The 25,286-nt window shown below is 45.1% G+C and overlaps 1 protein-coding gene across 1 annotated transcript; it reads right to left on the bottom strand.

The window, feature by feature from the left end:
• Positions 1–9,702: 9,702 nt before the first annotated feature.
• Positions 9,703–10,653, bottom strand: LOC118921885 (olfactory receptor 52E8-like). The gene has a single exon (XM_036903963.2). It carries the CDS (start codon positions 10,651–10,653, stop codon positions 9,703–9,705), a length of 951 nt encoding a protein of 316 aa, XP_036759858.2.
• Between the last annotated feature and the right edge of the window lie 14,633 nt (positions 10,654–25,286).

Below are 25,286 nucleotides of genomic sequence, written 5' to 3' on the forward strand. Positions count from 1 at the left end.
AAAAGATATATGCACCTCTATGTTTAATGCAATGTTATTTATAATAGCCAAGATTTGGAAGCAACTTAAGTGTCCATTGATGGATGAATGGATAAAGAAGATGTGGTGGATATTCACAATGGAATCTTATTCAGTCATAAAGAGAAAAGAAATCCTCTCATTTGCAACAACATGGATGGATCTAGAGGGTATTATGTTCAGTGAAATAAGCCAGGAGGAGAAAGACAAGTACACATGATTTTACTTATTTGTGGAATATAAACACAAAGCAAAAAGTAAAACAAGGAACAAATCGGCAGTAGGCTTATAAACACAGAAGTGACTGGTGGTTACCAAGTGGGTGGAGGTTGGGTGAGGGGGTGTCTAGTGGAATGATAAAGGGACACAATAATTTGCAATCACAATATAAGTTGATCATGGGGACTGTTGACCAATGTGATGTACATTTGAAACCAACATAAGATTGTATAATTAATGACACTTTTGTAAAAAAAAAAAAAGATTGGGAAGAAATACATTAAAATATAAAAAAATAATTTCCACAGCCACCCCAGCCTTTAGCAACCACCACCCCTATCAATCAGTAGCTGTCAACAGCCAGGTAAGACCAGCAGCAAAGATTACCATTTACTAAAACCCCAGGTGATAGCCATTTTTAGCAATAAAGTATTTTTAAATTAAAAAAAAAAACACAGAAGGCAAGTGCTGTTTTTTTCATTTCACACAGAAGTGCTGGAGTAGAGTTCTGGATTTACAGAGAAGGTGGCTGAAAACAATTGTGATCCTTAGCCCAACACTCATCTGGAGAGGGTAGGCTGAGTATGAAAGAGAGCTTCAGGAGAGAACTGGTGTTTTCCTCTCCCAGGCCCCACGGGGTTGGGGAATGCAACAGGAGAGCTCACGCCTCATCTTGAACTGTGAGAGCAGCTTTAGGAAGATAAAGCCATGAACCTGAATTGTATCCCCATGAGTATGTTTTGGCCTACCACTTTTAGTAACCCTATCAAAAATGGAGTTGAGTAGACCCATTTGTTTACAGGGAATTTATTTTTTGTTGTCTAGAGAGTACCTCTTTTTTTCTGGCATTACATCCTATTTAATAATTGATCCCAAGAGTTTGATAGGGATTGACTTTGAGTTGCCATTACCCTTCTTCCTCTCACTTTGGTGAATTGGTATTCTTGTCAATTTCTATTCTTTCTCCATAATTTATCAAAGCATGTTGGGAGGAAGCCATGAAAACATCTGTTCTTTCAATGACCTGTGCATTAACTCTTACTAGCATAGTCAGATGTTCTCTTAGGATCGCTTCCCCATCTTGGACTTTATTTCCTTCTCAACTAGGCTTGTTCTGCCTTGCTTGGTTTCAGAGTATTTTCTATAATATAAAAAAATAAAAATGGGAGATGAGCAGTGTTCTCTGTCATCTTTTCACACTCTACCATCTGACCAAACCTTATGGAGCACCGTTTCCTTTGTCCTTTCTCCCTCTGTCTGCCCCTCTCTCCACCTTCTCATCCTTTCCAGGAACAATTTGAAAATTCTATTTTCCCCAACACTGGCTGCATAATTATTGCCCCTTGAGGAAGTGGGACCTCTAATCCTGTGGAGGCCATCCTAGGCTGCTCCAAAGTATCAGAGAAGAGGAGGCAGTGGAGTGGGGACCCTGGAACCAGGGTTCATGGAGATGACCCTAGTCCAGGGCTGAGGCTGTCATGGAGAGAGTGGGAGGAAGGCAGGGACTCTCAGACCTCAGGCTGTTTAGTGGAAGAGAGTCACAGGGCAGGGAGAAGGGAAGCTGGTTAGCTCTGTTTTTCACTGGCCTCCAGCTAGGATTGTAAGATCAGGGAACCAAGGCACCTGAGGTCTACCGAGTGGAAGTCCAAGACCCTTGGAACATCAGGATGGGGCTGCCCATGAGGGGCAGAGTGCAGCCTCCCAGCAGGAGTGTGGCTCCCTTTAACATAGCCTGATCAGTGGTCCCTCAGCATCTGCTTCCCTCCTCCTCATGTTGGGAAGGGTAAAGTTCTCCTGCGGTCCATCTTATTTTTGGCACCCATCCTCTTGTGAGACAGACATCACAGGGTGGCCTAACTTAGCATGCAGCCGAGCCCACTGTTAGGAAGTTTTCTTTGTTGAGTCATCATCATTCTCTCTGAAGCTTCCTTGCACAGCTCCTGGTTGTGTTCCTGGGGGTCACACAGAGCCCATCTTATCTACAAAGCCTAGTTCTTTAGGAGGAGGTCTCAGGGCAAATGTTTGGGTTGGGTTAAAGGTGATCCCGACAGAACAGTGTGCTGGGTGCCTCACAGGGGACAGTACAGGGCTGGGACTGGTACTGAGAAGGAGAAGAAAGGCTGGATTGGTGGGAGGCCAGATGGGAAAGAACTCAAAGCCAAAGGAGGCAGGAAGCTCCTGAGGACACGGGACGGGACATGGAGCAGGACATCATGAATCCTGGGCAAAGGACTTATGTGATTCTCATTTATAAAATCGATGTGTTCTCATCCATAAAATGAGAGTAGCAATATTGGCCTTGCAAGATGATGGTGGGGGGGTGTTCAATTGCTGGAAACTGTAAAGCTGACAGGCAGTGTAGGTGAGGGACACTCTTACTCAGTGTCTCTTTGGGAAAGAAAAGGAAGTGTGTTTGGGGCATGATCCCAAACATTAGACATGAGAAGGGAGTTTGGGGACAGAGGAAAGCCTGCTGCCATGGCAAGTGGGCTTGGGGACATACCTGTGGCTCTTGCTTCATTCTACTTCTGAGTTTGAAGCCATAGGTCTTGTAAAATCACAGTTTCCATCTGTCCAGAAAAGATGCATTCCCCACTCAAAGAGTTGGGCCTTTCAGGGCATTAGCAGTCACCAGTGCTAAGAGAGAGCTCTCCTGATGGAACCCTGAGTCCTCAGGCCCAGACCTACTGCTGTGTCCAAGGCTGGGGTGGGTTGGGTGGGTGGAGAGACGAAGCATAAACTGATGTAAGACCCATTTTGAGCTGCCTCATGACTCATATCTGTAGGATATGATATATATCCAAAGGAGAGGAATGGGTTTTTTTTTTTTATTTTGTTATCATTAATCTACAATTACATGAGGAACATTATGTTTACTAGGCTCCCCCCTTCACCAAGTCCCCACCACAAACCCCATCACAGTCACTGTCCATCAGCATAGTAAGATGTTGTAGAATCACTACTTGTCTTCTCTATGTTGCACAGCCCTCGCTGTGCCCCCACACACTATACATGCTAATTGTAATGTCCCCTTTCTTCTTCCCCGCCCTTATCCCACCCTACCCTCCCATTCTCCCCAGTCTCTTTCCCTTTGGTAACTGTTAGTCCATTCTTGGGTTCTGTGATTCTGCTGCTGTTTTGTTCCTTCAGTTTTTCTTTTGTTTTTATACTCCACAGATGAGTGAAATCATTTGGTATTTGTCTTTCTCCGCCTGGCTTATTTCACTGAGCATAATACCCTCTAGCTCAGGAATGGGTTTCTTTTATATCCTTGGAAGAGAAAAAGGAGTAAGGGGGGCTCTGTCTGCCACAACATGGCTCTGGGCTAGGCTTAAAAGATGGCTCAGAAAACTTTTCCAAATTTGAAGACCTTACAAACCTGGGGTTAGAGGCTGGGAAGATGGAAACTTGGGGTGATCTCTCTTTCGCTCTGAATTGGGGGAGGTGGGGCACTTGGCCAAAGGAATAGCAGTGACCAGGGTGGTCTTTGGAAGTCCCCACTGGCCTTTGGAAGTCCTGACTAGCCCTAACTCCCTGGGCAAACCCTGACCTGCTGTGTCCCAGGTGAGAGCCTCCCCTGGTTGCCTGCCTGGCCAAGCACCAACTTTCTTACTTACCAGGACTTACACAGGTATGAGAAGTAAGGAACAGTCGGATCAGGCCTGGGTACCTGACTGTAGTTAAATCCACTCCATTCCTCCCTGAGGGAATCCCCAGAACTTCCCAGTCCCCACTCCCAGACTCTGACTTGGCCATTAGCAGGGCCCCAGGGATAAGCAGGATGAAATCATGCCCCATGGGGTCCTGTGGGCAGAGGGGGTGGTGAGGGGATAGTGTGAGCAGAGAGCAGCATCTTGATACAGACTTGCTAGAGGAATAGTGAAGGGCTTGTTTGGGGGAGCTCAGGGTTCCTACAGAGAGTGGTTCTCCAGATGCTGCCTTGAACCTCTGCCCCTCCTCCCCCATTCCTTTCCAAGTGATCTCATCCACCTATCATTCTGAATGACCGACACTGACCCCATATCTCTATATCAAAATCTCTCCCTTTTACCCTAGACCCATTCAATTGGCTTTTGGAAATGGACACCTGGATGTTCCACAGGAATCTCAAACATATCAAACGTTGCCCTGAAGTCATGCCTTTATACAAAAACATTGTCTTTTTGCCAGGCCATATGCTAGGTGGGTGGAGTACAGCAGTGAGTAAGTAATGTCCTGTTTTTCCTGAGTGAGTCCACATTCTCCTGAGCAGGCTAGAATGACAAGCAATGGTGAAAAAGCAGTGCGTAACAGGATGTTAAAATGACTCCTTTAACGTGTCAGTTTTGGCTGAGGATCAAAGAGGCTAAGAACAAAACAAAAGTAAATACTTCCTTATATTCCTAAGGTGAGGTACTAGACCACGAGGACGGCTACTAAAAGAGTTGGCTGATAGCAGTTGTTGGAACCCTTAACCCATTACCCACCTGGAAAGTTTAAGAAAGGTGAGTGTTGTACATTCTTAGAATGTCTTTGAAGAAAGGTCCTATTTTTCCTTCCCAACATGGGGGCTAGAAGAGGTGCAGTAGTGAGTTTAAAATGTGTCCCTTGCACTTTTGAACAATGCCGGGACTGCTATTTGACACGTCAGAGGTGACTCAACATGAAAGGCTGTGGCTTCAGCCACCGATGGTCAGGCCAGGAGACAGGGCGCCATGGAAGCAGCACTTCCACTGTTTTTCTGACCACAGTATGCAGCAGCCTGCCTCACTCTAATCCCTGCCCTGCCCAATCCTATCTTTATGTAAAATTTTGATATTTTGTTCATCATGGATTGTTTTGGGATTGCTTTGATTTTTAAAAATATTGCATTAAATTATTATTATCCTGATTACCAGTCTTCTGGCACCCTCTTGAATTTTGCATCTTAGCCCCACCTTTGTTTCCGTGAGCTGGCCACAGACAGTAACCAGGCTGGAACAATCTTGAAGGTCCTCCAACAGTCTGCTGAGGTGGGGGTGTAGGGCCCGACAGTAATAACTACTGGGAGCTATGCTCCGTGGCTGAAACCAGGGGAGGTTATCACAGTCCACCAGACAAATGCATTGCTCAGAAAACATGTCCATGAATACTACCTGCTTTAATTATCTGCCAAACCCAGGATGGACCAATGCCAGGTTAAGTGAAGCCATTTGTACCTCTGATCTAGTTTCCAATCTTCTGATTTGGTGAAGTGCAAAACCATGAGCTGCAAAAGTAAGGAGAGGACAGAAAACACAAGAAGATACTTAGGGGCAAAGCTATCTGCGGTTCTGTTTTCCACCAAGGCATCCAGTTTGAAGGAGGTGCAAGTGATGGTGGAGAAAGTTTAATTTCAGAGTTTGGAGCTCTTCTCATTAAGTGGTATTGGCTATTTCAATTTTATTAGCATTTCCAGACACTCTCTTATAATCTCTTACCATGATAGGACATGGGCTTTACTTCTCTTACACAGTTTGTTTTGCCTTTTCTGGTTTCAAGGTATTTTCTCATGGTATGGGGATGGAAATACAATGAGGATGAGCAATTTATTTGTTCTTTCTTAACATTGTTCCACCTTCCCAGGTCCACAGAACCCTTCTTTTTTGCCATTTCCTTCCTCTCCAAGAGCTGATTGCAGAGCTGTACCCTGCATATGGCCAATCCTCCCTGCGGAACTTCTGAGGCTGTCCCAGAGGTGCAAGGGAGGAGAGTATGAGGTGAGGACCCTGCACCCAGTGCTAGGGCAGGCGGCCGTGATCTAGGGCTGGGACTTTCACAGGGAAGCAGAAGGAGCTGAAAGGAAGGCTGGACTTGGCCAGATCTCAATGAACATTCGATGAAGGACAACCACACAGTCGTGCAGCCATCACCATTATCTTATTTCAGAACATTTTCATCTTCCTAAAAAGAAACCCTGAACCCATTAGTAGTCATTCCTTAATCTGCCCTGCCGCCAACCCTTGGGAGCTACAAATCTACTTTCTGTCTCCATGGAATTGGCTATTCCAGACATGTCATATAGATGGAATCAAGCAATGGAATGGAATCACTTAGCATGATGTTTTCAAGGTTCATTCTTGCTGTAGCATGTATCAGAGTTTTATTCCTTTTTATGACTGAATAGTTTCTATTGTGTAGATACAGCATATTTTGTTCATCCATCCATATGTTGATGGGCATTTGGGTTGTTTCCGCTTTTTGGTAATTATGAATATTTCTATGATCATTCACGTACAAGGTTTTGTGTGGACATATGTTTTTAGTTCTGAGTATGTACCTAGTACTGAAATTGCTGGGTCATATGGTAATTCCATACTTTCTATTCTGAGGAACTGCCAAACTGTTTTCCAAAGTGGTTGCAAAATTTTACATCCCAATCAGCAATGTATGGGTGTTTTCATTTTTTTTCACATCCTTGCTAACACTTGTTATTCTCTATCTTTAAATTTTTGCCATCCTGATGAATCTGAAGTGGTATCTTCTTGTGATTTTGATTTGTATTTCCCTAATGATTAATGTTGTTGAATATCTTTTCATGTACTTTTTAGCTGTTTATCTTCTTTGGATAAATGTCTATCCAAATCCTTTGCCTATTTTTCAGTTGGGTTGTCTTTTTATTGTTAAGGCATAAATATTCTCTATATATTTTGGATACTAGACCTTTATCAGATATGATTTGCAAATATTTTCTCCCATTCTGTGTGTTGTCTTTTCACTTTCTTGCTGGTATCCTTTGCAGCACAAAAGTGTTTACTTTTGGTGAAGTCCAGTGTATCTATTGCATCTTTTTTCTCTTATGATGCTACTATCATATGTAGGAAACCATTACCTAATTCAAAGTTATGAAGATTTATTCCTATGTTTTCTCCTAAGAATTTTATAGTTTTAGCTTTTACATTACATGTATGATCCATTTTGAGTTAATTTTTGCATATGATGTGTGGAAGGGATCCAACTTCATTCATTTGCATGTGGATATCCAGTTGTCCCAGTATCATTTGTTGAAAGGCCATTCTTTCCTCATCAAATGGCTTTGTCACCCTCATCATTCCCATATTCTTTACTGCAGTGATCCCATGTCTTATCTCAGTGATGCTATTACCACCCACATGGTGGTTTAAACTGGAGAGTTTGCTTGTGTGGCCCTGAAAGTAGGGTGATGAGATCCTTGATTTCTCCTGCTCTGCCCTCCTTTGTAAATATTTCTGCTGGATGTTCTCTCCTCTCCAACCTCACTAGGACTGCCCTGTTCTGGGTCACATCTTCTTTAGCCTGTCCAGCTTAGTGCCTTCTAGTTCATCTCCTTTCTCTTGTTCCCTCATCCCCAGCACAGACTCAGCCTAAAGTGAAAGGGAACCTACTGAATATATATATATATATTTTAAATTTGAGTCCTTGTTAACTAGTTAGATGAAAAATGGTATTTCATTGAATATCTGAATTTGATTATAACTGATGTTGGACATTGTTTCTATGTCTGTCTAGGTGTGTTCATTTTCTTTTTTTATTAGCAGGCTGTCTATCTTTTGCATTAGAAGGAAACATTGGGGAAATTATTCTCCTGGCTCCTTCTCTGTCAGGAAGTTATTTTCCTGGCTCCCTTTCTGGGTATGTTCCCCTGCTGAAGCCTTAGTTGGGTGTCCTTCTACAATTTCTCTCTTTGGATTTCTAGAACCATTCCCTTCACTTGTCCCTTCTGTCTTGGGGTGGTCTTGGTTCTCTGCTGTTACATACACCAGGGAAGGCCCCATGCCTTATTGGCTTCCTTTAGCCCTGTCTGTGTTTTTATAAATAGGATCTCATTAAACTCCAGCTGTACCAGTTTCTTTCATTACTCAAACTCTGTACAATCCATAATCCTATCACAGAATGCCTGCTATGTACATACTTACTTCTGTTGTTTAAAGTTTCCTCTAAGACTGTAATTTCTTGAAAAGCTGGACAATTAACTTAACTCAAAGTTGAGTGCTATATGGTGTCTAGAATGTGCTTTGCTTGTCATAGGTATGGTGGAGGTGATCTCACGGGCCTGGGCTTTCTTCTCTAGAGATATCTTTGTATTTTCTTGGAAAATTTGAATGGTTTTGGTATTTTATTACCTTTAAAAAGAAAATTATTTTCTAATATTCCAGAAAAGGTCATGACCATCTGTGTGAAATTTCCATTTCTATAATGCATTTTGTCTTTTCACCCTGGCAGAATTCTTCCAGTACTTAAATTTACTTTTTGCAAGTTAGCCCTTATAGAGCTGTGCTGTCTCCTGCAGTTCCTGCGGCTGCCACCAGGATGATGGTAGGGCTTTATGATTGTTTCCGCCCCTCAACTTGCTGGTCTCCAAGCATAAGTGATTGAAAGGAGGCCAGCTATTTATTCATATAACTACTTATTAATACTAAGCAATTACAAATTTCTAACATTATGTAACTGGTTAATGGAAGGTACAATTTAAATTAAGATTTCAAAGCTACAGACTATAAGCTGTAATGTTTTGCCTTCGTGTTTCAAGGCAACTTGTTTTTAGTCTTGCTTAATGTGACTTTAATTTTCTTTCAGGCTTAAAAAAATATTTTTTGTACTATTTTTAATATAGACTTTATTTTTATTCAGCAGTTTTAGTTTCAAAGCAAAATTGAGCAAAATAGTCCCTATATACTCCCTTGCCCCCACACATGCACTGTCTCCCCGACTAACAACAATAATTTTTAATAGTTTTATTCCTCCTGGATTCTAAATGTCAGTAAGTCCCTATGTGATTTTGCATTGAAATCATCTAGATAGTTAAAAATTTAGATTTATAGGCAGTGTGCCAAATCTATTGACTGAGATTCAGCATGAACTAAGGCCTGGGATAACAATGAGTTCCTTTTGATTGTTCTGTGAATATCCTGTTCTTTGATTCTTCTTTGAGTTAAATAAAATAGTTCTCATTATTTACTAAGAGATTTTTTTTTCTTGCAAGTTTTGGTACCAGCTACTATCTAAGTCTCTTTAATGAGGTGAATATTTTTTTAAATGAAATCCTAAATCTAGAAATCCATTGTGGATTTCAAAATATAGAAGTGATTAGCTTTCACTGTGGGGTGGTGGTAGATATTTTTAAAAGAATAGATACAGAGTTATTTACATTCTGTGTAATTCTTTAAAAGAACTGCTAAGGTAAGAGAGATTTAAGAAAATTATAATTGCAGTTGTTGCTTTAACACTGTTTGCTGTGTAGCTATGGATGTATTGATGTTGTTTAATGAGGACTGACAGAAGATCAAAGACTGATGTTAGGATGCTAGGTGGAAGAGCAGGGCTGAGTGAGACTCTGGTTAACCCACTTTAGGGAAGAAAACTAAGAGAAGTTTGTGTGGTAGAGAGTCAGTATGATGGGGACATTGAGTTCCTATGTATCCACTTCCTGTTTTCCTCAATCTCGCCTGGGATAACCAGATAGGTGCGCAGGGGCTTCTTAGAGGTGTCTCATGGCCTTGCCCTCAAGAACAACCTTGCCAGGTGCTGCCTGATTTCCTTGGTCCTGGCCCCATAGATGACGGGGTTGACCAGGCATGGGAGCAGCAGGTAGAAGGCACTGAGCAGGTTGTGCACATCCTGGGAAGCGGTGTGGGCCACACGGTAGACGACAGATGAGGACATGGTGGAGGAAAACACAGTGAAGATGACCAGTAGGTGGGAGCCACAGGTGTTGAGGGCCTTTGAGCGGGCCCCAGCTGATGAAATCCAGAAGGCAGCATGGATAATGCGGGAGTAGGAGGTTCCAAGTAGCAGCATGTCTAGGACTCTGTTGAAGACGCGGAGAGTGAGCCCCACAGTCTTGTTTAGGGAGATGTCCCCACAGGACAGCTTCATCAAGGCCATGTGCTCACAAGCAAAATGATGGATGATGTTCGAGCGGCAGAAGCTAACCCGAGAGGCCAGCCCCACCACTGGAGCAACAATGCAAGTGCTCCTGACAGCTGCCACCCCCACCAGGCCAGCCAGCAAGTGGCCTGTCACTATTTCTGGGTAGCGGAGAGGACAGCAGATGGCAACATAGCGGTCCAGGGCCATGACCAGGAGGATGTTGCAGTCAAAAGCAATGAGGAAGTAGATGCAGAACATCTGGACCAGACAGCGAGGCAGGGAGATGCGGTTGAAGTGGGTGGAGAAGTTGAACAGCATGGCAGGTACCACAGTGGTGGCAGTGCAGATGTTGACAGCCAGGAGCAGGGCGATGAGCAGGTACATGGGCTGGTGCAGGCTCCTCTGGGCCACCACCGTGTAGGTGACCAGGGCATTGGTGGAGATGATCACCAGGTAGAGGCTAAGGAAGGGCAGCACCAGGAGGGCTCGGGACTCCTGCAGCCCCGGGAAGCCCACCAGGAGGAAGCTGGTGTAGGACACATTGGAGCTGCCGTTGCTCCACCCTGACATTTTCCCTGGGGAGCAGGATGGCTCTGGGAAGGTAAGAGGAGCAGGGGGCCTGATTTCTGTACTTTGACCCCTACCAGGGCCTGCCCCAGCTTCACCAGGCTTTGATTTTCATGAGAGTCCAGTTTTCCTACAGAAAAAATGAGAAGTTAAAGGTCCTAACTTAATGAGATACACATCAATAAATATTTGTCTGCATTTCAAATAAATTCCTCAGGGTGGATATAGAGTTACTGGGTCAAAGATAAGAACACTTTTGAGCATGCTAAGTGGATTTCCAAGAAAATTGTCAGTTTTGTCACTCAATCATTGATGCTAGCATTAAATTAAAATGATTCTAGGGCATGCTTTAGCAGGACATCTCCAACAGCAAATTAATTACAAATTATTTACTTGCACTACCTGAAAGACATCTGTACTATTTGATATGGATCTTTTCTCAGTAATAAACATACAAAGATCAGTTGATAAATGTCTAGAATAGACAATTCAAAGAAAAAAAAGAGAAAAATGACTAACATTCATATATAAAAATCTCTAAACTCACAAATAATCAAATAAATGCTAAATAAGGTTTAACAGAGCAAATTAGGACATTTTTGCTATAATTAATGCCCAATAATGATACTGGTACAGCAAAATGGGAATTCTTCTAACACCAGATTTTTGAACTCTTTTTTTTAAACACATAAAAAGCAAGCTGGTATAGGGAATATAGCCAATAATAATATTGTAATACCTTTGTGTGGTAACAAATAGTAACTATACTTATCATGGTGAACATTTCATAATGTATATAAATGTTGAATCACTATATTATACAACTGAAACTAATAATAATATGTTAATTATACTTCAATAACAATTGGGGGGAAATTACTGATTAAAATATATTTTTCAATAATTTGATGATTGAAAAATACTATCTCATTTTCATTTAAATGTCCTCTTTTGCAAATTTTCTGTTCATATACTTTGCCATGTACTTTTGGAGATGAAGTATCTCCCTTAGTAATTTAAATATTAGAATCATCCCTTTTGTATCCACTGAAACAAAATTTGTCAATTTTGCTAATATTTTTATTTTCTTTATGATTTTATTAAGATTGTTTTAAATTCATAAACTTAAATCTATTGACATTTCTATTTACGAGCTGGTTTTAAGCAAGCAAGTCTTTCCCCATTCCAAGATTAAAAAATAGTATACTATATTTCGTTTTTTAAAATATGGCCTAATTTTTTATATTAAATTTTGATCCACATGAAATTGATTTTGATATGTGACATAAAATGATAATCTAATTGGTATTTTTTCTCCAGGCAAGTAAATAATTGTTCTTGTTCCATTTTTTCCACCACTGTGTTACTATCTTTATTCTACATTAAGTTCTTCAATGTGCTGGGGTTGTTTTATAGGTAGTGATGTTCTGTTCTTGTGCCAATACCATACTATTTTTTAAAAATAAAAGCTTTATTGAGATATAATTTGCATACCATACAGTTTACCCATAAAAGTGTACAAGTCAATGGTTTTTAGTCACTTCATGGGGTTATACAACCATCACCACAATCAACATTTTCATCACCCCAAATAGAAGCCCTGCACCCATTTGTAGTCACTTCCTATTTGCCTTAATCCTCTAAGTTCTAGACAATCAACCACCTATCTACTTTCTATGTCAGTGGATTTGTCTATTTTGGACATTTCATATAAATGGAGTCATGCCCTATCTATGTGGTCTCTTATGGCTGGCTTCTTTCACTTAGCATAATGTTTTCAAGGTTCAACCATCCTGTAGTCATGAGTATGCTATTCCTTCTTAGTGGCTGAATAACAGTCCAGTGTATGGATATACCACGTATTATTGATCCACTCATCATCTGATGGACATTTGGGGTGATTCCATTTTTCAGATATTATGAATAATGCCACTCTGAACATTCATATACAAGTTTTTGTGTGTGAACATATGTTTTCATTTCTCCTGGGTAAATACCCAGGAGTAGAATTGCTGGGTATATAGTAACTTTATGTTGAATCTTTTGAAGAATTTCCAGATTGTTTTCCAAAACAGCTGCACCATTTTACATCCCTACCAGCAATGTTTGGAGGGTTCAAATTTCTCCACATCCTTGCCAACACTTATTATTATCTGTCTTTTTTATTCTAGCAATCCAAGTTGTTTTGATTTGTGTTTTTTCTAGAGCTAATGATGTTGAGCATCTTTTCATGTACTTATTGGCCATTTGTATATTTTTTTGGGAAAATGTCTTCAAACCCTTTGCCCATTTTTAATTCAGTTATCTTTTATTATTGAGTTGCAAGAGTACTGTAGTATTTTAATTACTATAGCTGTGTAATTTATTTTGATTTCTAATGCAACATCTCTATAAGTGCCTTTGTTAAAAACATTTTTTTTGTTATTTTCAAGTTTTCTTCAAAATTTTAGAATCATTTTGCCAATTTTCAAAAGTAATCCCACTGTATCTTATAAAAATTGGGATTTCATTAAACCTATGATGTAATCTGTGGAGGACTGATATCTTGCCAACAGTCAGTCTTTCCATCCAATATAAAAGTATGGTGTTCTAAGTTTTCAAGTCTTCGTTTATATCTCACAGAAGTTTCTCAGTTTTATTTGTGTAGGTCTGTGACACCAGGCACTCTGTCCACTTCACTCACATTTATCAGAAACCTAATACAGAATCTGATACATAGAAAATAGTATTTGTTGAATAATGAATAGGTTTCCCACATTTCTTGTTAAGTTTATTCCTAGGTATTTTGCTATTTGTTGCCATTGAGAGTATAATCATATCCTATCATAGTTTTGAATTGGCAATAATCTTATATAACAAAGTTATACTGCCAGTTTTAAAATTCCCTTAATTGAAATCATTTTTCAGTTCATTTTATTGGGTAGTCAAGGGAGAATTATCTTCTTCTTTTTTTCTTAAAAGATAATAACTGGACTTTCATTTCTGTTTTATATCCTATTTCATAAACTAGAACTTCCAGAACAAACTAATGATAAGAAAAGGCATAGTTATGTTTTCCTTAACTTTATTAGACTCTTATTTCTCTACTAAGTATGATATTACTTGTTGGCTTGAGATACTCTTTTATGTTAATGAAGTATCCTCCTGCATCTGGTTTTTAATAATGAAAAAAATTGGTAACTTGCATTTAACATTTTCAAATGGTTTTTGGCATCAACTATAATGTATCAATGCTTTTAAAATTAGACCTGTTGAAAAGCAGATATATCACATAGTGTTTATACTTTTAATTCTGCTGAGATTTGTTTGTTAGTATTTTATTTAGAATGGATCCATAGGTTTCTTTTTTGGAACCATCTTTATGAGTTTTTGTTATCACAATAATGCCAACTTCACAATGAATCAACTCAATTTCCTTTTTAAACTCCATTTTCTAGACTAGTATTTAAGGACCGGAGTTATTCATCTTCCAAAAGTTTGGGAAGAAACTCACCGATAAAACTCACCAATAACATTTGGGTGCAGACTTTCTTTGGGGTGATAGTTATTTGGTAATGCTTTCTGATTTCTTTCATGGCAATTAATCTACTCAGGTTTTTAATCTCTTCTTAAGTAAATTTGAAAAATTACACCCTTCTGGTAATTTGTCCATTTCATCAAGAATTTAAAATTTATAGGCATAGACTTCTAAAGGGCAATTTGCATTTCAATAACGCAATTAAATACCTTAACTCAAAGAATGAATCTGTAAACTGGTGATATTTTGAGTCAGGCTCCATCCAGCTCATCTCAAATCACCATATGGAGTAAGAAGCGTGGGCCTTTAGGATGTGTGTGAAAACAACATATATACACACTCCTTAAAACAGTGACACAGTCTAGGATCCATAAACATAACCTATTCTGGAGAAGTGGTTTTATCACAGACTGAATCCTGTAACAAAAACACGGCCCCTGTCCTCACCGCTCAGACTTCACTCATGGCCAGGCAATTGCCTCTCTGACATAAACATGCAGGAGATGGAGAATCAGAGCCTCAGAAATGTGGGCCATCAGAAAGGGAAGATTTCCTACTGACACCCTAGTGGCTTAAAAGCAAGATGAGAACTGCCCAGCTCCCAGTTCCTGTGGGTGGTAGTAGGTGAACCTTTCTGGGCCTCGGTGACCATGCAAAACGTCAGCAGTCAGGGAGACATGGCCACGTTTAGCACAGGACCGTAGAGGTCATCTCGCTTGGCTTTGCCCCTGATTCGGTGCCCCCAGCGGGCACTGCTCTACTGGCTGCTCCCTACTGTATCTGAGGCTATCAGTTCCATGTGCCGGTGACTTTACCTAAACGTCTCTCTTTACCTAGGCCTTCATGAAATCTCATGCAGTATCATCCCCTTGGTCCCAGCTCTGTCTGAGAAGAACCAGAGTACAGGGAGCCTAGGGGAGACCTCTCATCCAGGCTGTGGGCACAGGGAAGGCCCCTCCAGGATGTCTAATCAGAGGATGGAAGTTCAGGTCAGCCAGAGGAAGGGAAGGTGGGGTACAAATAGTCTAATGACATAAACCTGAGAACTGGTGGGGGTGGGATTAGTACTCCAACACCAAGTTTCCTCTCACTGTCACACACCTCCAGGGAGACACCTGGGCTTGGTGCAAGTCTCATGGAAGAAAATTACAAGGGAAAACAAGATGGGAGAGTAGAAGTGAGAGGATGAACGAAACTACTGATTTTCCACTATTGAAGAGACTCAATTTCAAAAAGGAGAGATATAGGATAGGCTTAGAAAAGGATTTCTTTCTGAGAAGGAGCAGGGGAGGAGGGGACATTGGTATGGACTGGGGGTAGCAGCATGATTGTCCAGAGAGAAGATGAGTTCAAGGGTGTGAGTTCAAGTCACCCTCCTCCCTTGTGCATGCCCTGATCCCCGACTCCCACCGTCACCTCCCTGGCAAGGGCCTCCACCCCAGCCTCCATGGCCCTCCCGGGCTGCCCCCTGAGCTGATACTCACCCAAGCACAGTTGGGCAGCAGCAGAGAGAAGCAGCGGGGCTCCCTCAATGCAGTTAAACGCACTCCGACTCCTCCCCTAGGGAGCCCAGGCTCTGGCTCAGCCAATGGGTGGTGCCTGGTGACTATTCCTCTGTCTCCTGGGGCCTCTCAGGCCCATCCTGGAGCCTGGCCTCCAGACATCCAGGCCAGGCCCTTCTTACTGCTCTGGGCTGCCTAAAGTCCTGCTCTAGAGCTAAAGACATTGAACTCAACACAAACAAGGGGAATTCAGACCTCACACCCCAAACTCAGGCTGCAATCCACCCCAGGGATGGCTTTGCCAAAGTTGGGGTGGGGTGGGGACACTCGTCTGCATAGCAGGCAGGCTCTAAATGTCAGTGATGAAGAGTAAAGAGCCCCAAGGAAGAACGCCTACTATATGGGAATTTTTGAAGGGTCAGTGGCACTTAGATGACATTTATGGGAGAAAGGCAAGAACTGGAAGCAGAAGAATGAAGTTGGGAGGAGGTCCTTTTGAAGCAAGGATATGATCACCCTATTTTAGAGGTGGGCCATCTAGGGAAAGATACTTTCAGTGGCTTATTCAAGACCAGCAAATCTGTGCAATGCTGCCGTGGGTCATCTGACCCAAATCTGGCTCTCCTCCCTTCACCTCTGACTGTCGTTGCTGCCCTGGGCCCAATGGAGGAGCAGATGGGAGTCAGGGAGGGCTTCATGGAGGATGGGATATTCGAGCCAGGACCGGAAGGTTCAGAAGCAGCCACAGAGGCAAAGAGGAGGGGGGCCTGGGATGCCTGAGGCTGAGACTTGACATGAGGGAGAGGAATTGCAATGGTGGGTACTATTGATATCAAAGCCTCTGACAGGTGGCCAAGGGCAGGATCAGTCAGGATTGCGTGGTCTGGAGCCCAGGAACCACCCCAGCCGCACACCGTGGAATCTGGCTTGGGCTTGCTTCGGGTCTGCTGGGTGGAGGTGGCAGCAGGTGGTCAGAGGTAGCCAGCGGGCAGCCAGGCCTGGAGGGTCTCAGAGGCAGTGGGAGCTCCTAAAGCCTGCTCACCCTCCAGGCCCAAGTGTGAGGTCTGCCAAGGGGGGTGGGGCTTCCTCACACCAGGCTGAGCATGTGCGCTCTCCTCCCTGCTTCGGCTCTCCTGTTTCCTGTTCCCCGGGCCCAGGGCAACCCTGGCACTGGGGTCAGCCACTGGTGCCCTTCTTGCTGGTGTGGGACCTGGACTTGGAGGCAGAAGCCCAGGCAAAGTGGTCTCCTCCAGGCCCCCGGCAGCTCTTGCTGGACATAACATATGTCAGCTCACATGGGGGCCAACTCAGACCTCTGAGAACGATTTGCTTGCTATTCTTAAACCTCTGTTAACACAGAGAAGCAGAGCTGACCTTGTCACCCTCTAGTAAAGCCTGTAGAGACTGCCACTGCCTAGCAGGTAAAGGCCAGGTTCCCTCACAGGCATTCAAGGTTCTCATCGCTGAGGGGCTGCTGTACTCCATCAAGGCCAAAATACCATCTACCCCTCTGCCTGACCTGTCCTTCCCCTCAGGGCCACCTGGCTGCTGTCTGTGTTTGCTCTAGGACCTTAGGTGCCACGTGGTGCCAGAAGCCCCCCCTGTCTGCTTTTGCCCCAGCTGCTCTGACTTGCTGCAGTGTGAGACGTCTCTGCATCTGAGATTCACATTGCAACCCGCTGTGGGGGACACTCTGGGGGACACAGTGCGTAGCTGGGACCCCCTGGCAGCTTCCCACTCCCACCCCAGGACTCTGGGGCAGCCCACTTGTCTCCTCTCTCTCGTCGTTTCACCCCTTCTTGGCCCCCACGGCATCCCTGCCCTAAATTCTCTTCTTCAGATTTCTCTCCCAGTCAAGCTAGTCAGGATCCCCTATATCAAAACCTTTCCAGTGAAACCCGAAGTTCACTCACACTGATACTGAAAGGCCTGGTGATGGCTGTGCTTGGCTCCGTGAGGAGCAGTAGTGGGTGTCCTGGCACAGGGAGTTGGTGGGGAGGCTTTCTGGGTCCAGGAGTCTCACTGAAGTCCCTGGAATCTGCCCTGGATGATCATCCACTCCGGGCAGGGCTCCTCAGGGCCCCGACCTGCGTCTCTCTCCCCGATCCCAAGCACTGGCGCCAGCACCTGAGCACACAGTGTCTCCACGTGCACAGAGCGGAGGCAGCGCTGAGAAGCAAGTCCCAAAGCCTGAGGTCTGACACAGGCTTGGAGACATAGACCTCTCTCCTCCCACAAAAGAAGGGCGCTGGACTGGGTGACCTCTCATGGCCTTTCCCTTCCAAGATCAAACTTTGCATGTTCCTAACAAACTTGGGTGACTAGAAAGCTTTTTAAAAAAAAAAAACATTTTATTGAGGTGTGATTGACTTACAAAAAGCTGCACATATTTAATGTATATAGCTTGATGAATTTGGAGATAAGTATATACCTACAAAACTATCACCACTATCTCTGCCATAAACATACCATCACCTCCAAAAATGTCCTCCTGCCTATTAATTCATTATTATTACTATGATAAAACACTTAACATAAGATCTGCCATTTCATGGTCCTCAACTGACTTGATTTTCCCTGCACACTGGGGAGGTGGAGGTGCCACCCACTTTGCAGCTGTGGGAGCTGAGGCTTAGCGCCAGCAACCTCCCAGCCCCTTGGTAGCCAGACGGGACCTGGGGCTGGATCCGCACTCCTTGAGTCTCCTGGGCCCACTCTGATAGCTGGGGTGCTGGAAGGCCCCTCAGTGTTGGGAATATTGGGGTGGCTCTTCTCTCCATGTGAGGCAGGCAGGAAACAAGGACTAGCCAGGTCCGCTTCTCTTGCCTACCCTGCTCCCTCAGCCTGAGGTCCCCCTAGTCTTGCTGTGGCCAGTCTTGAAAATGGTCCTCTGTGCCCTCAGGCAGACCCTCTGGCATCTCCACCTGTAGCTCCTCCTCTGGGGAAGGGGCCAGGAAAACCTTCCATGGGTGCAGGCCAGCAGGCCCCAGCCCAGCTGAGGGGTCTCCCTTTTCCAGAGGGGCAGCTCTCAAGTCTCTGCAGGGAGGGGCAGGTCCCTCCAGACAGGCTCCAGGGGCCCACCCTGCCTTGGCTAGAGAGCTTTCAGGGCTGACCCCTGACCCATTGCCTCCAGCCAGGGTGCTTCCCTGCACCAGGTTCTTCCTCCTCCTTAACAGACTCCCCTGTGGGTTCCTCTTTGAGCCCAAAGGAAGAACCGTCAGAGCTTGAGGAGGACAGGGCACCAACTACCTGATCCCCCCAGGTCTTCCCAGATTTGCTTGAGCCTGGGGGCTGACTTTGAAAAGCCATGGGCTCTGGTCCCTGTTATCAGTGGCTGGAGGGATTCAGCCTCCTGTAGGCCCCCTCAGTTGGCTCCTGCCCTGGCTGGCCAGGAGCTAGAGGGAAGAAGCAGTTCATTTAACCAGCTCCTATCCTAGCCAGGTCCTGTGCCTGGGGTATTACATGCTGTCTCATTGAAAACTCCCAGACCCTAGACAGGTGGTGATCATTCAAACTGTTTTATAGATGAAGCAACTGAGGCTCAGAGGGTTGCACTTGGCTGGGGCTCAGCATTAGTAAGTGGCAGATTTGGGAAGTCAAGTCTTTTTCTGATCTCCAGACCTGTAAGACGCTTGGCCTGGGCCTGGACTGGTGGTTACCCACAGCCTCCTGTAGGAATGGGAAATGGGGAGGTGATGCTCTATAGATGGTCAGGTCGGTCCCTGAGCGCAGATCTCAGGTTGAGTGAATGCAGGATTGAATCATAGTGCCTGCTTTGCTGTTTACTTAAGAGAACGGGGTCTTACTGAGAACCCACTGGCCTCACAGTCTGGAGGCCAGGGCCCATCCCTCTATGGGTCTTGAGTACGTGAGGAAGGAGTGGGAGCACTCCACTCTGAGGGTCCTTCAGGCTGAACACTCGAGTCCTAAGAAACCAGGTTGTACATCTGACGACCTCAGGCTGTGGGTAGCAGGAAGGCTGTCAAGTGGCCTGCTATGGCTTGTGTGTGTGTTGGGTAGAGGGGGCCATCTGAGGCTGGCACTCCAAACACCAGGAGGCTTCAGACCTCCGTTGGACACGCGTGCCCTTAACCCCTGCTCTGCATGCCCTACCCTTAAACAAGTTATTTGGCTCTTGGAGGTCCTTTGGTCTCCGAAGGAGGCTTTTGGAGCAGTTTGTGGACTGGCGGCTCTCTAACTGCAGGCTGACCTTCCTCCACACCCTGAGGCCCGGCCAGACCAGGCGCAGCCTGCACTGCCCAGAGTAGCCACAAGGTGGCACCCACACACCATGCCTTGCAGAGCCTCCCGTGCTTACATCATGCTTGGAGTTAGTGTCTGGGGGAAGGTGCAGTCTGTGCTCCACCAGGCTAGTTTGAGAAGTTTCATCCTTGGACATTCCTGGTGCAGCCTACCATCCCCCACTCCCCTCAGGACTGTGAGCCTGAGTGAGTCGGAACATGCTGGTGTCAGGGCCCGGGGCAGGAGACCTGGCTCTGTGCTTCCTTTCTCTGAGCCTTCAGTGTGCTCTCCTGAAAAATGGTCATGATAGTAACACCAACCCCATCTTCATTCACTCATTCAACATATATTCATTGAGAACCCAGAAGGTTGGGTATAGTATATAGCTGTGCACGAGCAGAGCCTCACAGGGATGTTTGGAGATAAAATGAGGTTATGCCTGTTACTTATATAACACACTAACACACAGTACTGACTCTGTAAGTATTAGCTAAGACTTTCTCTCTACTCTTCATGACAACCCTATGTGGCTGGCCCTAGTATAACCCCCATTTTATGGAGGAGGAAACATGTAAAGGCCATACACTTGTCTAAGGCTCTCTGTAGCCAGTAAGTGGCAGAGTGCGGACCTGAACTTGGGCTGATTCTAGGGGAGGCGTCTGTCAGCCTGGACTGTTGTCCCCATGCCTGCATTCCCTTTCTGCACATATTTTGGGAATCTCCTGCTTATCTTACTGACCCTCGATTGTGAGTTCCCTGAGAAAGGCATGGTCTGCCCCATCACATCTCATCCTGGATATCCAGCCCTGTGTGTGTCAGGGACCCTGCAGGGTGTGCCTGAAGGTGGGAGGCTGAGGAAGGCTGTGGTTCCTGCAAGGGTGTCAAGCATTCTCTGGGCAGAGAAGCCCTGGGACTCATTCTGGACTTGCCACCACCAGCTGGATGACCTTGAGCAATGACTTGAGGTCCTGAACCTCAGCTTCCTTATCTGTGAAACAGTGCAGCTATGGTGCTCACCTACATCATGGCTCTGTGATTGGCAGGCCATGCTCACTTACATCACAGCACTCAGGACTCATGATAATCCTGTGGGGCAAGTGTTGCTCCACCAGTTAGTAAATGATGAAGCTGGTGTAAATGTAGGCAAAATGGAGTTTTGTCTTGACAACAAGGGTGAACTAAAATAGAGTCAGGGGCCCTTAATGAAATAGGGTCTGGGTTGGTCCTCTTCTCTGAAACTTACTGTTCTTGGGAGCTGTTGAACTTTGCATTATGTCAAACCATAAACATCCTGAACTAACATCTTCTGTCAGTAACAAAGCAGAATTTTTGCCTAGTGAATAGCCTTAGCAACCAATTATGTAGAGCTAAATGCAGGTTACAATAGCTTTAGCCAATCATAATTTTGAAATGACTCATGCTAGCCCCTTGAAGTTCTCCTTTGTGCCTTTAAAAACTGAAGTTCTCTACCTTCTCTGAGGCATACATGTGGGTTTCTTTCTGAATCTGTGTTCTGGATTGCAATCCCTAGGATCTCAAATAAGTACAACTGATTGTTTGATAGCTTTGCCTTATTTTGGCTGACAGTGGGCTTGAAGAGATTAAGTGACGTCTCTGACCTGTCCTCTCTCCCACTGCACTTATTTCCTGTTTCTTCTTATTGGGAAGGTCAGGGAGAGCATCTATTTGACATGGGAAACTCCAGGGCCTGGTACAGAGACTGGCAAGGGTTAAGGGAACAAACATGTTTTTTTGAATTGCCAGCTCTAAGTCCTGTGCTGTTTCATTTCACCAAGCTATAAAATATCATTAACCACAGTCACTAATGAATGCTTACTCCGCACCAGGACCGTGATTGGTGTTTTGTATACACTGTCCTCAACTTCACAATCTCATGAAATACATAAAACATCCCTAATTTACAGGTGAAGAAACAAAGACTCCGTTAGGTTAAATAACTTGCATAAGTTTACACAGCTAGTTAAGTGGCAGGGATCTGAGCTCAAATTAGTCTCACTTCGAAGCCAGTATTCTGCACAGGGAAAGGTTGTATGAGGTGGGTGAGCTTCCTATCTCTGTTTACTCATCAGCCTCAGTTTACTCATCAGTGAGATAGGGATAACAATCCCCACCTAATGGGGCTTCTCTGAGGAGTAAATGAGCTGATGGATAGAAGGCATTTATCTGGGAAATAGTAACTTTTGCTTACTGCTATCATCATCTTTGCATCAGCCTCTCCCCCAGTCTCCTATGGCTGGTGAGAGGAGACGGCCAAGAGCGGAGCAGCCCCCGTGAACTGCCCCTGGGGAGGCGAGTCCACAATCATGTTGACAACCAGACACTTTTTCCCCTCAGGGAGGCTTGGCCGCCTGAGTGCCCAGGCCCCATTCCCTGGGTGGAAGGGGCTACTGCTCCACCAAGTGTCCCAAGATGGGAGGGCGAGTGGAGAATAGAGGTAGGACACCCCTTGCTAGGATGAGGGTACCCACGGGAGCCCAGATTTGCCTCCGACTGCCAGGCTACTGCTGAGGGTTGCGCCAGCCCCATCAGTGACAGCAGTGCATCAGTGGTGCACCTGGGCCAGGGCAACCTGGAGAGACCTGGGCACCAGCAGGGACCTTGACGCCCTCCAGGGCTGGGAAAGTTTGGGTCACTGCGGAGAAAGTTGTGGCCGTCTGGGAGAAAGTTGTGGCTGCTCAAACTTTTCACAACTCTGAGCTCACTGCTCCCCGTCCCTGAGGTGGCTGAATGATTTGTCTCCAATTAGGCCATAATGAGCTGGACTTCAGGGGCCTGAGAGGCTCCCCTGAGGATGCAGGCTCTGCAGGACACCTGGGGCCCAATTACAGCAGCCTGGGCCTGTCGGTGGGTCCAGCTCCGGCCCGAGCCCCGAGGAGATCTGCTGGCCTCCAGGGGCCCACTTTGCTTACCTGGCTAAACTTTTAATGAGTGGAAATGGCTACTTTTCTCACTTGACTGTGGCCCAGGCAGCCACCTGGGTCCTGCTCATTCCTTCCTTAAAGAGCCAGAGCAATTTCTAGAGTGTGGCCTGCTGCAGTTTAAACTGATTTGTCAATCAACAGACTGGTCATGTGGGGTCCTGATGCGGACCCACTGTGTGACCCTGGGCAAGTTGCAAGCCTCTTTAGGCCTTAGTTCTCAGGGGTAATAATCACAGGGTTGGCTTGAGACCCAGACAAGAGAATACAAACTGTAAAGTGCTGGCTACTTGTGAATGGTCATCATCTTTTTAATTACTGTATGACATTATCCTGGTTGGGACATTGGCCTTGACCCCGACTCTAGTTGAATCAGAGCCAATTTTGCCCTGGGCGTTCACAGATGTCTAGGTTTCTCTTGGCCCAATCTCCCTTTCTCTCTCCTTCCCACCTTCTAGGATGGCAGACAGGCACCACCATGAATGTATGAGCCCCTGATAGTATTAAGTTCAACCCTTACATTACAGATGGGGAAACTGAGGCCTGATGAGCAGGTGTGAACCTGAGATTCTTTCCTTTTCTGGGGCTTAGTAACAATAAGCCTTCATGCATGTGGAGGCCTTTTAGTATATTTTGACCTTCTCAGCAACCCTGTGTGAGGGTAGGTAGGTGTCCATCTGTTGACTTGGTTACTGTGGCTAAGCTTGCAGGCAGGCTCGAAAGCCAGAGTGGCTGTGTTCAAATCCTGTCTCCACCATTTACCAGGCACATCTCTGTGCCCCCGTTTCCTCAAAGGAGAAAGTACTTACCTCATATGGTTATTGTATAAATGAGTTAGAGCCCATGTAGAATATTTGGAACTGGACCTAGTGCACAGTGGGTTCTCAGTGATTGAGATTGGCTGTGTTTATTGTCACCATAATCCAAACCTTTATGCAGCAGACATTAATTGGGCTTCTGTGTGCTAGGCCTTGGGGATGGAGCAGTGAACAAGACTGATCTTTGAAGCTCATGCTCAGTTTTGTGGGGGAGGCAGACACAGAAAGCGATAATCTCAAACCCAGGTGTGTGGCAGGTTGGGGTGGGGATAAGCCAGGGACATGGCAGAGGGGCCCTGACCCCGCCTGAGGGTGGAGGGAGGCACAGTCAGGGAAGGCTGCTCAGAGGAGGTGGGGAGGTGTGCAGTCATCATTTATGGAGTGCTTAAGATGGGTCAAGCCCTGTGCTAGTGCTTTATATCCATTATTTCAGTCCATTCTCAGTCAAACCTGTGAGGCAGGTGATGCTCCTTTTACTGAAGAGGAAACGGATGGTTTCCTCTCTTAGGTCATCAGGTCAGTAAATGGTAGTGCTTGGTCCAGTCCAGGGTTGTGCAACCCCAAATCTTGTCCCCTTTCTCCTCCCATGAAGGTGCTCATGGTGGCATTTACGACAGGCAGATGGTATGGGCATGAGAGGCAGGTGGGCCTAGACGGGGAAGAGGTGTTCCATAGGGAATTCTGGCCTTGCTGAAGAGGGCCCAGCTTGGGGCTCTGCCTCTGGTGGAAAGGCAGGATGGATAGCGGTTTCCAGTAGAAGCCCTGCCCTGGCTCCCGGGTTCCAATCCTCTGAGCACCAGTGTGACCTAGAGCAAGTCACTTAATCTTTCTGTGCCTCAGTGTCCTCAGTAAAATGAGAATGATGATAGCAGCAAATGCTCGTTGTAATTCTAAGTGCTTTTTTCTAAGAATTTTACATCTATTATTTGTGATCTCATGTCTTTTTTTCAGGTGGCACTAACACTTAGGGAGTTGTAAGGTATAAATTAGTTAATACACACAAAACACTTAAAACAGCGCTTGGCACATAGGAAGTATAACAGTAAATTGTTAGTTTTCACTACTCCAGAGTGGCCAGAAGGTCACAGACTAGATCCCAAAAAGTAATGAAGAATGTATTGATAACAACAGTAGTCATAATAAAACATGCCTGCATATCTCTGTAGCGCTTTTCAGTCTGCGGGGACCTGCACGTCTATTCTTTTCATCAGAGACTATGCAGGGAACTGTGTCCCAAAGTATATTTCAAGAACACAGTTTCGCGGGATGCTAGTAGGGAGATGTCTTGTTCAATGCATTTGGAAAACACTTAAACCAAGGTGGAGTTTTCTTGTCTGAGAGACTTTTACTCCCTGAAATGCATCGTCAGTCTGCACAAAAGCAAAGAGAGATCCAATACCCGGTCTTCCTCTGCATTACTGGGTCACGGAATCCCTTGCCCCGAGGAGCCTCCGTGTGGGCCAAAACACCGGCGTCCGGAGCTTTGACTTTCGGTCGCTCGCCCGCTGACTGCGTGCCTTCAGGTCATATGATGCGACCCTAGGCCTCGGTTTCCTGATCTGTAAAATGGCTTTAACAGTACCCATACCAGGGGTCATCAGTGTCATCCTAACTGAGG

The sequence above is a fragment of the Manis pentadactyla genome, chromosome 9 (genome assembly GCF_030020395.1).
Source record: "Manis pentadactyla isolate mManPen7 chromosome 9, mManPen7.hap1, whole genome shotgun sequence".
NCBI classification, from domain to species: Eukaryota; Metazoa; Chordata; class Mammalia; order Pholidota; family Manidae; genus Manis; species Manis pentadactyla.

Coding starts and splice junctions, on each gene's coding strand:
- LOC118921885 (XM_036903963.2), bottom strand. CDS start 10,653: ATGTCAGGGTGGAGCAACGGCAGCTCCAATGTGTCCTACACCAGCTTC.